The sequence below is a fragment of the Rattus rattus genome, chromosome 8 (assembly GCF_011064425.1).
Source record: "Rattus rattus isolate New Zealand chromosome 8, Rrattus_CSIRO_v1, whole genome shotgun sequence".
NCBI classification, from domain to species: domain Eukaryota; kingdom Metazoa; phylum Chordata; class Mammalia; order Rodentia; family Muridae; genus Rattus; species Rattus rattus.
Genome location: NC_046161.1, coordinates 24,935,789 through 24,951,326, shown reverse-complemented (window position 1 = coordinate 24,951,326; position 15,538 = coordinate 24,935,789). Strand labels below are relative to the sequence as shown.

The window sequence follows — 15,538 nt, the reverse complement described above, 5'->3', positions numbered from 1 at the left end:
GCAAGGCCCTGGGTTCAGTTCCTAGCTCTGAAAAAAAGAAAAGGAAAAAGAAAAAAAAAGAAGAGAGGAGGAGAAGAGAGCAAGTGAATGTCTGACTTGTATTTTCAATCGCAACAGATGTAATAAGAATTTACATTAGTAGACCCACAAGTGAGCCTAAGCGATGACTTTTCCGTCACCATGCAGACAGAGTCCAATGGACCTGTGTGCATACAGGAGGCTGCAACCACAGTGGCTGTTTCAGACTGGCATGTCCCTAGGGACCACGTCTCTGCATCAACTTACACTGAAGGAAGATGAATGAGAGAAAAAACAGCAGGCTGTCCCAGCATGGGATAAGCAGGAGATTTCAATGCGCATGCAGATGCAGAAAGTTGGGAAATAATAATGTGCTGGTGGAGTCTCCCATCTACTGTGTGGAAGAGAATAACACCATATACACAAACAGCAGTGATACGAGAGCTCATATGTATGTGTGTGTGTGTATATATATATATATATATATGTATATATATATATATATGATCCCTGTGAGCACACAGATGTTGCCATGAAGCTACAAAAGAAAGGACCAAAGCATAACAAATGATGGAAATCCTCTGACGAAAGAACTAGCCACTGCTCACAGCTCTTTCCTTAAGGTCCTGGAAGGATTGGGATGAGAGGTAAATGGGGATGTGGGGTAAATGTTTTTAGCAAAGCCCAAGGAATGCTGGGTTGGAGCCTGAAACCTATATGACTGACTGGCCTCTGAGAAGAGATGACAGTGGGGGCATTATACATAACTTGCTGGTATTTTCTACTGTTAGCCCAACTGGAAGTTTGCCTTTGAACTAATGACTAAGGTGCCCCTAACTTTTCCTTTCATCATCTGTGAGTAATAATAATAGGAATTCCTCTTAGGACTCTTAAAACTATTATCAATGAACTCACTCCTTGCAAAGTGTGTAACGCACAACAGAGTCTTACGAAGAGCATTATGCATATTACAATGTGCATAAAACATTGGGGTCATATTTTCTTTTTTAATTTATTTTTTCCATGTTTGCACTTGTAATTCCAGGGACTTTGTATAATACAAATTCCTCACCAAAACTCACATACACCGCTGCAAATTTCAGTTGTATGTCCTTGAACAATATCCTAGACCTCCACCTCTACTGAATGCCAGCATTCTCATCTGTAAAATACAGGAAATAAATCAGGTGACTAAGGAGGACTAAGGAGTCCCTGTTTGCCTGAGGTTTACCAAGGTCAATGGTAAAAGCTCTGTGTCACAGGAAACACTTCAAATCCATCATGAGGGGTGACTGAGTAAATACAAGGAAAAATTAAGTGTGTATGAGTGTGTGTGTGTGTGTGTGTGTGTGTGTGATAATGTGACATACATATAAACATATACATATACACATATACACATACACATATACACATATACACATATGCATACGCATACACATATACATATACATATATATCACTTGTAGAGCAGGTGTTTGAAAACTGGTGACTGTCATCATTGCTGTATGCAGCACAAAGATCTTCAGGATATGCATGGACTTCTGTTTGTTCACGTTTCCTTTCAGCCTTGCAAAAGTACTCATCCATTCAAAACTTGTCTGTGGGACATGAAGTTTCCTGGACTTGATGGCATGTACTCTGCAATTTAGTGAACTAGACAGCCAGTACAGTCTCCACTTCCTTTAGAAAAGGCCGACCTGAAGGTATGAGTCTGTGACAGAGTAATTGCCCGTCACACCGAAGGCAGTGGACTCGATCCCTCAGCACCACAGAGTAAATGAAAAGGCAATGATAATGCAACAATTAACTGGTGTGGAGACTCTGTCTTAGAAAAGATGTCCAAGGAAGACTTCTTTGACGAGTCAGGATATAAAGGCTGGGACAGACAAGCCATGCAAAGGAAGAGGGAAAATCAGGAGGGACCTTTGAATAGGAAGAGTTGGGGGTATTTTAGGACTAGAGGAGGCAACAAAGAGGATACGTGGAGTGAGGCTAGGAAAGGGCTGGGCTACATTTCATAAAAGGACCTCTAGGATAGGAAAGTGTTCTTCATGCTCTCGGCTGAGTTATCAACCTATTTCAGTCTGGATTGGGAAAACATAGCCCCATACCTTTCCACACAACCTTATGCATTGCTAAGCAAAGCAGTTTCACAGTAGAATTTGCCTGTTGTACAGTGGCCACATCTTCAACAGCTTCCCCTTCCACATTGCACATGTTGCATCGTGCCAAAAATATTGTCTGTACCCTAGATTTGGTCTTTTAACACTGACGATTCAGAAGACGTTAGGATGCAGCAGCAAAGAGACCCTAGGCACGAAAACTGTCCTGTGTAGCTTTGGGTGAGTCAAACCTTCACTAGTGAATGAAGATTCCTCTGGCAGCAATGGAAGCCATCTGGGAGACATAGATCTGCAGGCGTTCCGGGAAGTACCTGGTCCAGGCATTTGTGTGCATTTTCAGCCCCATAGGACTGCACAGTGCTTAATAAAGCATCTTAATTTGGATTTAATAGGATAGCTACTGTGTGCTAAAAACAGCAAATTGCTATTTATTAATGACATAATTATTAAAACTCAACACCTGGGCCCTGTAAGCTAAACCAGGAATGAGAAAGTTCCTCAGAATATTGTTTTAATAATTACCTTATTTAATTATTTACATATTTGAATTAGAATTCAGTAATAGCCAGATGAAACCTTAATAAAATGTATTGAATGTGGAATTCTCTCCTCAAAATATGCTTCACCTGACTTCTGCCTTTCTTTCTAAATATAGCCTAAATACTTCTCAGTCTTTCTGTTTATATAATTGGCATATTTTAGATTCAGACCTCAAAAGCCTTCAGTCATCAAATACTCACAAGGCAGAAAATGGCAGCCATCTGTAAGGCAGATTTGGTTTGTGGCTCCCGCTCTCAGCCCCTTCCAGTTTACTTTTCATTGTGCTTTTGGACCCTTGGTCACACACAGAGGTCCAAATCTAACAGAATGTTTCTGCCTGGATGTTTTCCAGTTGCACCCAGCATCTTTCCCACCAGCATGTGCCCGTCAGAATGCACCTAAATAATGTTCTCCACAAAGCCACTCGCTCATCTGAGCTCCCCTCTCTGGGCCATCGGTAGGGCCCATGCTTGCTCCCTGGCACTGCTCTCCCATCCACCCTCTCCTATCTCTGCAGAACCAACATTTTGATCCAGGCTTTGAACATCACTCCTGTAGACAGATTTTGCGAATTCCAATTTCTCCCACTTCTACTCTGACACATAGTTAACAGATTCTTCCTAAAATAAAAAACTTTAAATTATGTCATTCCATATTTTAAAATAATCAAATACTTGCTGTAGCCTATTAAAGGTAACCATCCAAGACCTAGGCCTTCAGGCTGTTCCACAACCTGGTTTCCTGTTACCTCATTGATCTTGTTTTCATTTTCATTGATCCTTATGAAATTTATCAACCATCTATTCTGTGTTGACACTGTGCACAAGTGTGCCCACCATGTGCAGCATAAAATCCTTTATTGAGTGCTTTGTATTTCCAGGAAGTGCTCTCAGGCCCTTTCAGAAAGTTGTTTTCTAAATCCCCAGAAGAGCTTCTCAGAGACCAGAATCCACAGAACTCCTGTTTCCCTTTTGAATATGGGGAAGGTGAGCTTGTAGCACCAAGTGGGAGCTCAAGCCTTCTTCTGGTAGATTGTATTTTCATGTACATCATGGACTCTTGCCGACTCATTCATGTCAGTTTATTTCTGCTCCCTGTGATACAGACCCACTTTTGTCGCTGTGCATGGTTCCAAAGTGGATGCTGATGTGAGATGAAGCCATCTCTGACACTCCTACTCACGGTGCTCATCTCTCTTTCCAGCTCACAGCACTTATCACGCACATCCTTCATTTTGCAACCACACACGATTTTCTGGTCCATTTTGCTTCATCATTCAACTCAGTTGAATGTTTCCAATGCATTATTTCCCCAAACTAATTGAAAGTACATGATATGTTTCCACATGTGATAATATAGCTAGTACACAAATTGCAGATCGAGAATGTGTTCACAAGCACCTTGTGCCTTTGACACAGTCTCCAAAGAGAAATCTCAACAATGGTTGATTACATCTAGGCACAAAAAGTCTCACTGATGATGCCTTCTTCATGTCATGGTTTTGCTTAACAAGCCTCTCCTCCTTTCCTCTTCAGACCTGGTAAAAAAATTTTACTGAGCCCCATAAAACTTAACATAGTTGTTATATGTCCAAAAAGAGTCATGCAAGACCCACCCACAGTCAAGTTTAGGCATCTAACTTTCATGTTCCCATAACATTTGATAAATCCTTCCGTGTTATAATCCAACAAAGGATTAGGTTCCTCTGTCTGTTTTTATATCTTTACATCACATTATCCTTAGGGAAAAGGACTTTATGCTCTTAGCGCTTAGCACAATGCTGGCATATGGAAAGTGACTCATGAATATTGACCAGAGAATGGATGAATGGATGAGTGAAAAATGCAAGCAAATAAAGAAATTCTGAGATGTTTCTTACAGCTCACATTAAGAGAAATAAAGAACCAAAAGTATCCATGGAAACAGTGTGAAATACAGGGAGCCTATCTCTTCCTTACCAAAGTCTTTCTTATGAGCAGGAATTAGCTAAAATCATAGTATTTCCTTGCAAGCTCAATTTAATTTTGTTCAGGGAGATGTTGAGGATAGAACACGAGTTCTCATGTCAAGGGTTGCTTTGAGCCTCTAATTTTATCTTAACGCTGACTGACCCCCGTGCTGTAAGTTGCCTCCTAGAAAATGACACCTTCCATCCCAGAGCATCTGCACTTGCTGATGGAACTCTTATCACTGTGGTTGTCCCTTTTCTCACCTGAGTCCCATAGAAAGCATGGTTTCTACTTTGGATCCATCAGTGCAGTTTGCTTCCTTCAAGCTCTACTGCTAGGCTGGCTAGGACAGGTGGCAAGCACTTCTCCCATGTTTCCTTCATGTTCTGGATACTTTCCAGTTGTAAATGACAGAGGTGGGGGAGGTGACGATTCTAGATGATTCTTCCAAGCATGAGGTGTGATTGTCTCATTTAATATACTTACTGTGCTGACAGCTTTGGCCCACTCCACCTTCCATGCCACTTGGGGCCTGTCCATTGTTCTCTAGTGTATGATTAGCAGATTAGCTATCATGTAGGAAGCCAGGAAAATGAACTCCCAGTCAGCCCTTCCAAAGCAAGAATAATTCATTACCCAGCCTGATTTCCACTTAAAATGTACTTTACGTACACTTCCAACTACAACCCCTAAATCACCCTGTGTTCACAAAGTCCATCATTTTTTATTTTATTGCATGGCGTTGGTGTGACATAATCCCTTGCAGAGAATCTCAGAGTGCTTTACAGATCAATAAATTACTTACCTGCACTGTAGAAGCAATGTCTGCAAGGCCAGCATAGACACTGTAGGCAGCCTGGTCTCTAAGAAACATGCAAGGATCTGTGAGTGCCAAAAGTGGACAAGGGCTGGGGACCAGAGCTGGGTCAAGAGTTCAGCAGAAAGAAGCACTGGGATTAAAGTTCTGTGAGTAAAATACCTCAAAGTTTCTTACTTCTGCAAGCGCCCAGCAGAACTATAGAACCAGGAGAATTTAGACATTCCTATGTCAAGGAGTCAGCGAAGCAGATGCTTAGTCACCAACATATCCTGAGAGAGACACTCTGACTTTTAATCATCAGCCCCAAATTACATCGTAAGTGTCCTAGGCTGTGGAGCAGTGAGTCTCCCACCACACTGCTTTATCTGCTTTATTTCTGTTTTATTTCTAGTTTATTTCTATTTTAATATGCAGAGGTGGACACAGAGAGACAGATGCCTCTCTCTCTCTCTCTCTCTCTCTCTCTCTCTCTCTGCCCCCCGTTTGTGTATGTCTGTTTCTCTCTCTTTCTCGTTCTCTCTGTCTCCATCTTTACTCAAAGTTCAATGTGAATTTAAGTCTAAACATGATGAATATTAATGCTCTATGAAAGTCACTGTATGCATGAAAAATGTAAAATTTAACAAAGAAAAGGCTCTTCTTTAAGACCTTATATTGAAACAGAGGGGGGCATCTAGTAGGCACTCTCAGAGAAAAGCATCTGAGCACACACAGCAGCAACAAGGGTAGGAGAAAAGGGGACACAACACAACCCATGCTTGTAAGCCATGAACATATTACATGGTAGAGTGCGGGACATGAATGGAAGAAAATGGTGGAGAACAGAGGACAAGGAGGAAGGATGGGAAGGCTTCCTTTCGTCATATCCCTTTTGCAGAGGAAAGGGTCCTGTGAGAATATGGGTGCTATACATATTAGTTGGACTTCTATGGATGCCTGTGTGAGGAAGGTATGGTTCAGGCTCAGGCTGTCTGAAAATACATGAATGAGCGAATAAGTGAGTCTAAGCAAAGAAATATAATATAGTGGGTTAAATCCATGATTAGACGTTGAGAGCTCAGTAAAGGAACTGTCACTTTATCTCCTTGAAGAACAGACCATTTGACAGATTAGACAAATGAGTGACCATGTAGAGAATCCAATATCACATTGTCTATGGTAAAGCTGACAGTGTAGAAATAGGTTCAGTTGTAAAGTAATAATGAGGTTCTGTCATAGGTTCTAGCATGAGATAAGCCACCTCAGCTACTGCTTGGCCAGGCTACAGGGAAATTCTTCTGTGAAACTCAGTGGAAAGAGCCCAGCAGCATGCAGCCTTCACAGGGAAGCCAGGCTCCAAAACAGAAGCCAAGGAAGCAAGAGGTCACCCCAACGTTAGGAGGGAGAATGTCTTCTTTGCAAGTGAGGGGTCATCATATATCACGTCATATCACATCATATCTCATCATATCTCCCTGATATGAGTGTCTAATCATTTATGTCTACTATGTTCTGGAATTTGGTGACTAAGTAGAACTAAATTTGAGCTTGTAAGGGAAATATGTAGATGATGAGGTAGATGACAAAGACCTGGGCTTTAAAGGATTATCTACAGAGGAGATAAAGAAGAATATAGATCTTCTAAGACAAACAGAAAAAGCATACTGTCTTGACACAAAGCATGGGGGAATGGAAATGGGGGACACTGGTGATGGCTGGAGAAATTAGTTGATGCTTGATTCTGCATGGCTTTATATGCTGGCCTAAAGAGCATGGTTGACAACAGGGAAAATCCAAGCTATTTGAATAGAGATGTGCTTTATTGAAATGGCATTACATAAAGCCACCTCTGCCTTCAATGAAGAGAATGACTCATGGATACTGGAGGTGTGTGTGTGTTTTGGGGTTGCAAGTAGAGATAGAAGGTACACTTAGAGGAAGATACTGCAGCATTGCGGTAGAGTTGATTCCCCTCCCTACTTTGCCTTTGAGTTTGAAACGGAAGCTAAATTCAAGGTAAGATAGTCTTTACACTTAAGGTAAATTTTCAAATTTTTTTAAATTGCAAGTATAGTTCATACATGTCCACCTTTGACTCTTCTGTCAGCTTCTATTTTAAGACAGCAAAGAGATTTGTCAGTGTCTTTATGTTCCTTCTTCCTGTTTTCTCTCCACAGTATCTCCCAAAATTGTAGAGATTTCTTCAGATATCTCCATTAATGAAGGGAACAACATCAGCCTCACTTGCATAGCCACAGGTAGACCGGAGCCTACAGTAACCTGGAGACATATTTCTCCCAAAGGTAAGAGCAGCAGCTCCTAAGTGAAAACAGGAATCTTGTTGCCATAGATGGGAGCTTGTGGTACTGGCTGCTGAGTTCAAGAAGCTCTAAGCCCCTGGGAGCCTGATAAGTCAATTTGACTCATAATTCTGTGGATATAGTTGTTGTTCTATGCACAGTGGCCATACTGCTACAATCTCAGAGGTTGTACCTGCATGTCTGTTTGCAATCTTGTAGACATTAGTGCCATTTGGGTATGGGTGAAATCGTGGTGAGGATTTTCTGTGTGAATGTCTCACATTGAGTGTAATGCTGGAAGGGATGTTTTGGTGACACTGTACAGCTGGTATTTGAAGAGATAGGAGATACAAACACATAATGACGGATGAGAGCTCTAAATGCCATATTCCTAACAAGAAATTTCCCTGGTCTGTGCCTTTTCAGCATTGCCAAAAAATCTAGTCATTAGCTCTTTTTGTGATTTGCTTTCATTTTTCTCTGATAGTTCCTAGACAACAAATATACCATAATGTGTAGCTAAATTACATAATTTATGTTGCCAAAATGTTCAGATGTTATGAAGACTATACTGAGTGATTTGTGCTTTTAACCCTTTAGGATGTGACAAGATATTATTTATCATTAAGGTAGCTTTTATTTGTTATCAGAGAACATAGTATTACTTCTTTCGTTCCCAAATATTTATAGAAAATGCAGTCATTCAGACTGTTCTAAGAACTGGGGGAATTAGCCATAACCCCACACTAACAAATTCCTGTTCTTGTGAACTCATATTCGCATGAGAGAGAGAGGACTGTAAAATGTACTGGTTAAGGTGGAGAAAACTGAGTGGTACACATTGATAGTATGATAAGAGTTTAGTTAAGGAATGATAATAATGGTACAATGGCATTGTCAACCTCAGTTCTACTGATGACCACTGGATGACATGTAATGTGTGTATGTAATTACATATGCACTCATGCTTATGCATGTGTGGCTTGATGAAGGCCTCTATATTGCTAGGCAAGGCAAGGATAAGGATTTCCAAATCACCCTACTAGTGGCTATTTGAGTTACAAGTTATATGCGCCCACAGCAGACTCTGAGGAGAGTGCAGTGAAAGAAATGAATCAGGGCACCTCTTAGAATCATCTTCTATGGGGGGAGGGGAAACAAGATTGGGTAGAGGGAGAAAGTGAGATCTGCTGTGGTGCTCAGAAAGGTTCTAATGTCTGGATAGGACTTCTTTAATACAATGGCTCCTCTCTTTTGTCTTTGATCGAAATAGTGGAGCTGATCCTTTACATCAACACAGTAGTTCATTGTTGGATTTAGACTGTCCCCAAAAGGATTATAGCCTACTGGATCAGGTAGGCTATCTGATTTCACAAGGGTATCCCAAGAAGTGTCCTACAACTAAGGATTGCGTTTCCAGCATGCTCTTCACTGGAACCTAAAGCTGCCATTCTTAAAGGTGGTATTACCTCCAAAGCCACATGGAAAAATTCACTGTTGGACTATAACAGCCTCCAATATGGAATTTCCTCTCTGGCAGTAACAGTATACCATGACTGATGGTCTCATAGGTGTGACATGTTGGTTGTACTTGTCCTGAGCTCTGGGGAGCTGATGCTGATGATACCCCTGTGAAGAAGGGGAGGGAAGGAGGAAGGCAGGGAGGAGGAGAGAAAAGACAGACAGGAGAGAGAGAGAGAGAGAGAGAGAGAGAGAGAGAGAGAGAGAAAGAGAGAGAGAGAGAGCGCTTCTTGCATTTTGGCCAGTCTCTTCTTTCGGAATGACTTTCTGTGAAAACTGGCTCAAGTCTGGGAGGAGACCTCAGTCGTGCATGAGATCATTAGTGATAGAGAATGGACTTGGGGCACTTAGAAGGGCAGCACTACCTAAATGCAGAGGCTTTTCAAGTTCACACACCCCATTCATCATAGCTTAATGTCATTGTGTCCCCAGTGTTATCAGATGCTGGGCCAGTCCGCCTTTTGAAACTGAAGAACATTTATCATGTGGAGTAGACTTCCTTTACCCATGCCAAGGGACCCTGTCTCTTGTTTGATGCCCTTTCTCAGTCCCATGTCTGGCCAGGGAGGTCTTTGTCTTTGCCTTGATGTTTTCTGGCCTTTCCCCTCCAGATATCTGCTTCTGCCCAATCCTATTATGCCAGTCTCTTGTACACTTCTTGGTTCTTTCCTTTTTCTCACCATCTCTTAAATATGTTTTAATTTCATGTCATGCTTCCGTCTCTTCTCTCAAACCCTCCATTACTCCTTCCCTTTCATTGGATGCTGGCTCTGCTGTGTTCTGGGGTCCTTTGTTCCTCTTTTGTGGCCATCAAGTTAATTCACATCCCTAGGAGATTTTCATCTGAGCCTGGGCCAGATGCTGCCACTTTCCTGAGGTTTTAGCTGCTATGGAAACAGAAGATGGATCAAGGGGAGAGGAGCAGGCTGATCGGAGTCTACCTGCAGATTAGAGTAATTTAGATGAACAGCTTTGTCCAGATCTAGGGCCTAGATTAGCTGTCCCACTTTCAGACTGATGAGATATGCCAAGCTGGAGCTAATCAGCTTGAGACTCACTGGGGAACAGTGTCCCTGGTGATGATTCTTTGGAGATCAGAGATGTCATTGAGCTGCTGCCAAATCTGAACTGAAGCTAGAGACCCTTAGCAGTCAGGCCTTCATCTGTAGCCACTAAATGTTTCCAAGAAAGTTCTTATTTTAAATAAACTAGGGCAGGCTGGGGGCTCCTGGGAGAATGATGTGCACCTTTGCTGAATCTCCAGAGGCAGTGAGCAGTTGTCATCTTTGCCTCACTCCTGAAGACAGATCATGTCTTAGTCAAATCATTCTTACATAGACATGAAACGTCCCCCAAAGAATAGCTGATCCAGGCTGGCACTTGGGGCAATCTGATGACTTCATTGCATTTTCTCCCTCCGGACTTATCTGCTGGTTTTGTGCCATTTTGAAAAAGCCTGGTTTTGTCTATTAGAGGCCATCAGGTGAGTTCACAGCAGTCCCATAACCTCTTTAGAATGAGTACTTCTTCCAGTCATGGCCGCCTTCTGTGTGGAAAGACGATATAGAAATGTGGACCCTTCTTTCCGAAAGGCTCCCGCATATTGATATTGGAGTGAATATCTGGTGGATAAAAGGGTTAAGAGGCCTGTCTAAGCCATTCATTAGGTAGAGGAAGTACCAGCTGTGCAGAAGAAAGATGGAGAGGAAGATCGGGCCTCCCTTTGTGCAAAGTCGTTTCTCCTGTGGTATTTATGGTGGCATGCCTTTCCTGTTTCCTCCTCATGGCTTCCTACTCTTATAATTCAAGAGGAAAGTGAATGGTCTTCCAGACAACTGTCCCTTTCCTGCACATTCGTTCTGAATGTGCACTTATAATCTATACTAACATGGGCCCTGGTCTTTCAGGAAAGGAAGTTCCCATTGTGTGTCCTTATAAAAAGAGCTGTGACTAACTCCATGAATTCCCAAGCTAAAATCCTGCTAAGGGTCAGTATGTGGACATGGACAATCAGAGAAGCTAGGACTCTGTGCTTCAATTTTTCTCTTTATCTGATGTGAAAGAATGTGCTTTAATATTGTCTTACCCTCATAGTTTTCTCTGAGTATGCGGAAATATGTTCTCTTTTAATATATTCTGAAAACATCCAAAGTAGGCCCCTGTACTTCACAGAAAAGTGTTCCTATAGCCCTAGCCCCAGATTCATGGAGGTGCCAGAGCTATAGAGAGATGGCTGGGATTCCTACCTTGTCCCATTCCTGGCAACCTATTTTAAGCTCAGGTAAAGGTTTGAGTCCAGTCAGGAATCTGCGGACTTTTTACACCTTTGGAACCAAGAGCCATTGAACAGCTGATAGAGTCCTCCATGGGCAGTAATGTTCAGCACCATTGTTTTCATTAAAATTCTTGGGCCTCTTCTAGGACACCCAAAGATCACCAAAGGCAAACCAAGATGCATTGACCACATACCAAAGCAAAGCAAGATGAATTGAGGATATATATGCACAGAACAGATATATTCCAGTTCTGGTTCAATTATAACATCCCTCTTTCAAAAATTCTTTGAGAGCACACTCTGCTTTCTTTCTTTCTTTACCTTATGCACACTGCCTAGGGCCTAAACACCACTTGGGATATACTGTTGGCGTGGTGTACAGCACCGTTCTTCGTTACCGCTCCACAGGGGCATACCTCTTCTCCCAGGGCAACGCTCCCGTCTTACTCCTGAGGTTTCTCCTCCACTGTGATGTTTACAGGGAGATCTGGCATGTTTTGCCCAATGGAACCATTGGCTAGTCTCCAGGACACTTTGCAGTGGGCCTTTGTAGGCTCTCCCAGCCATCCCTGAAGCCCCTCCCAGGGAACCTGGTGTAGTAGGAAACTGAAAGGAGGAGCCCTTCTAACTCATTTTCACAGAAGTTAAGAAGGCTCACAATGGGCTTTGATATCAGGACTTCTGTCGTACTCTAGTCCTTGGCGCCATCAACTGCTGAGATGTGTGCTTCTGGAATATGGTCTTCATCTTGCTTTTCAGGGACAACCTGAGACTTCTACCATGACAGCCACCTCATGTGTGGCTCCTAAGTACTGTTTTCTAAAGTAAACTAGAGGATAGAAGAATCTATGTGAAAATGTTCCAGTCCTCTGGTCTAGGGGGAAAAAGTCAGGCAGTTAATTGGAAAAAAAGATAATCATTTTAAGTGCATCCATCCATCCCACCTCTCTCGCTATCTCCTTATGCTTGGTGGGTAAATAGAAAGTAGGTAGGAAATTACATATTCGTCTCAGGGTTACATAAAGGTATTAGGGTAGAATGACAGGAAAAGTGTGTCTATTAACTTTCAAACCAATGCCCCTAATGCAAAATAGGGTGGATATCTGCATCCACATCTATATAATGTCTACACTCATGTCAACAGCTTTTTCCTTGTAGTCAAGTCTTCCTCGCCATGCTTGAGGAAGCCTAGTGGACAATTGCTAGTCCTTATTTCTGAAAAATTGGCTAGTCAACAAGCTGCAGAGAGCAAAGTGACCCTTCGCATGAGTTCTTTCCTTGCGAGTGTCCTGAACCACACAGCGGCTACCCTGTGGACTGCTGGCTTGCCAGGTTTCCCATTTGTCAGCACTGACAAAGCTTCCTCCCCAGCCAAGCAGGACACTGACGCATTAATTGGCACTGGAGGTATCACAGCTTGAGTTCAACCAGAGCTGGCAGGCTCTATGACTCTGTGACAGCTCTGTGAAAAAGTGTCAGGAGTGGAGCTCTGGCATGCCATCGGCTGACTGCAGCACCCTGGCACTAATGAGCAGCCTGTCAGCACCAGCATCAGGCCCTGTGTGGCATGGGGATCATTAGGACAGCAAACGAAAAAGTTCCGGGCAGAGAGGAGCTGAGGGAGGTAAAGGTGTCACCTTACCCGGACATGGAACCCACCCAGAATGAGAGAGAGAGAGACAGAGAGAGACAGAGACACAGAGACAGAGACAGAGAGAGACACAGAGAAAGACACAGAGAGAGAGACAGATAGGAAGACAGACAGGGGATAACTGTATCATATTCCATGCTTTTGGGCTACTTTTAGAAGCTCTGTTGGGTTGGATCACCTTGTTATTAATTAGTGAATGGTGTACTTCTTTTCTACAGTGACAAAAAGGCGTATTTAGTTATTACCTTACTAGTCATGGCTGTACCATAAAGCTATAAGGTAACCCAAGTGTCTGAGAAAGAAGGACTTGGGAGAGAAGGAGAGAGAACTGGTATTTACTCTTCTTGCTTCTTGTTAGGGCAGTTCCCTGCCTGGGGAATCTGCTGAGAGTTGCTTGCTATCTGCCTGTCTTCGACTGGAATATCAGAATCTAAATAAGTCATTAGAAGAACCAGGCTTTGTCTGTGACTTTGTCCCAAAAGTGAATATGGGGATGCCCTGGGCATCTAGTCCATGTATCTGCTTCCTGAGGGCAAATGTGGAGTACACTGTTCTTTGTGAGTTCTTTTGCACTAGGCTATTCAGAAATATATGGAGTATATTCCCTTCTCTGGTCCTTTGGTTATGCGAAATGATTCATTTCTATTTAAATAGGGATGAGAGGCTGGAGAGATGGCTCAGTGGTTAAGAGCACTGACTGCTCTTCCAGAGGTCCTGAGTTCAATTCCCAGCAACCACATGGTGCCTCACAACCATCTATAGTGGGATCTAATGCCCTCTTCTGGCATGCAAATACATATCCAGATAGAGCTCTCATAAATAAAATAAATCTTAAAGGAAAAGAAAGTACGGGTGGGCTGTCTGAGAGAGCTGTACTTTGAAAACAGATTCAGCTGGAGAGAAGTTGTCGCTTCCTTACTGGCTGAGTCATGTTCAGTAGTGGGCATCATGTCTAAAGTTCCACTTCTCTTTTGCATTAATTCCTGCTACTTGGAATGGTACCTGGAGTTTTCAGGACCTGGCTCCTCCCCATAAGCACGTGCAACGTTGTCAAACCAACAGCTCAGGCAAGCCAGCACATGCAGGACATCCTCACTGTGACCCATGCCTTTTTCTCTCCTTACATTGCGCCTTTACTCAAGAGTTCTATTCTTGCTTCCAGACCAAGATACCAAGCCTCCAACGACTCTCTTTATCCACAACAATGTCACCCATTTCTTTGGGATCCAAGGGCAGTTTCACACTTTTCCAATCAGGGATGATGGCTTTTCTCTACACATCCATAAAGACCTGCCATTCTCAAGAGATAGTGGCAGGAGAGAGTAGACAGTGCTGGAGAGATGGTCTTATCAGTCTTCATGTTTCTTTGTATGCATTGAGACTTTCCATTTGGTATGGTTGTACATGCCTGCAATCCCAGAATCATGGGAGGCAGAAGCAGGAAGTCTACCACAATATTGAGGCACGCCTGATTGATATAATGAGTTGCAAGCTAGCCAGGGCTAATTCTGAAGTGAAACTTGACCTCAAACCAAGGCAAAAATAAAAATAAACACTTTGGACATAGTTTAAACTCAAATCTTAAAGAGTAAGACACCAGAGTTCATTTCTCAGCATCATTTAAATTCTTTTAGTATTACATGTGTGTGTGTGTGTGTGTGTGTGTGTGTGTGTGTGTGTGTGTGTGTATGTAATTGCATACATACAGAGCTCAAAGCTCTATGAATTACTTGGAAAAATCAGTTCTCTTCTTTGACCAAGTGGGTCCTAGGTCTCAAATCAGATTGTCAAGTTTGGTGTCAAGTTCTACTTACATACTGACTTATCTCATAGGCCCAAATATTGAAATATACTGTCTTGGTTGGGGTTTCTATTGCTGTGGAGAGACACTATGGCCATGGCAACTCTTATAAAGGGAACTATTTCACTGGCACTAGCTTTCAGTTTCAGAAGCTTAGTCCAGTGTCCTCATGGCAGTGTATAGGCAAACATGGTGCTGGAGAAGGAGTTGAGAGTTCTACATATTGAGCAACAAGCAGCAGAAGCAACTGTGAGCTACACTGGGCGTAGCTTGAGCATATGAGACTTCTAAGTGTCCTCATAGTGACACATTTCTTCCTATAAGGCCACATCTCCTAATTGTCCCATTCCCTATGGGCCAAGCATTCAAACGCATAATTCTATGGGGGCCATTCTTGTTCAAACTACCACATATACCCTCTACTCCATGATTACTGGGCCTTTTTCCTTATTATCAGGTTTTAAACCTAGGACCTCATGCATGCTAAAGTTCTACCACTGAGCTGCATCTCTCAGCCATGTTTCCATAATTTTTGAATGATAACCATGTCAGAATTTA

The 15,538-nt window shown here is 42.6% G+C and overlaps 1 protein-coding gene across 3 annotated transcripts in view; it reads left to right on the top strand.

The window, feature by feature from the left end:
- Ntm (neurotrimin) overlaps positions 1-15,538 on the top strand; it is a 951,504-nt gene that overhangs the window by 829,315 nt on the left and 106,651 nt on the right. For all 3 annotated transcript variants that reach the window (XM_032909747.1, XM_032909748.1, XM_032909749.1), the window contains exon 4: positions 7,610-7,735. In XM_032909747.1, the coding sequence (XP_032765638.1) occupies positions 7,610-7,735 (126 nt within the window). The remainder of the gene's footprint in view (positions 1-7,609; positions 7,736-15,538) is intronic.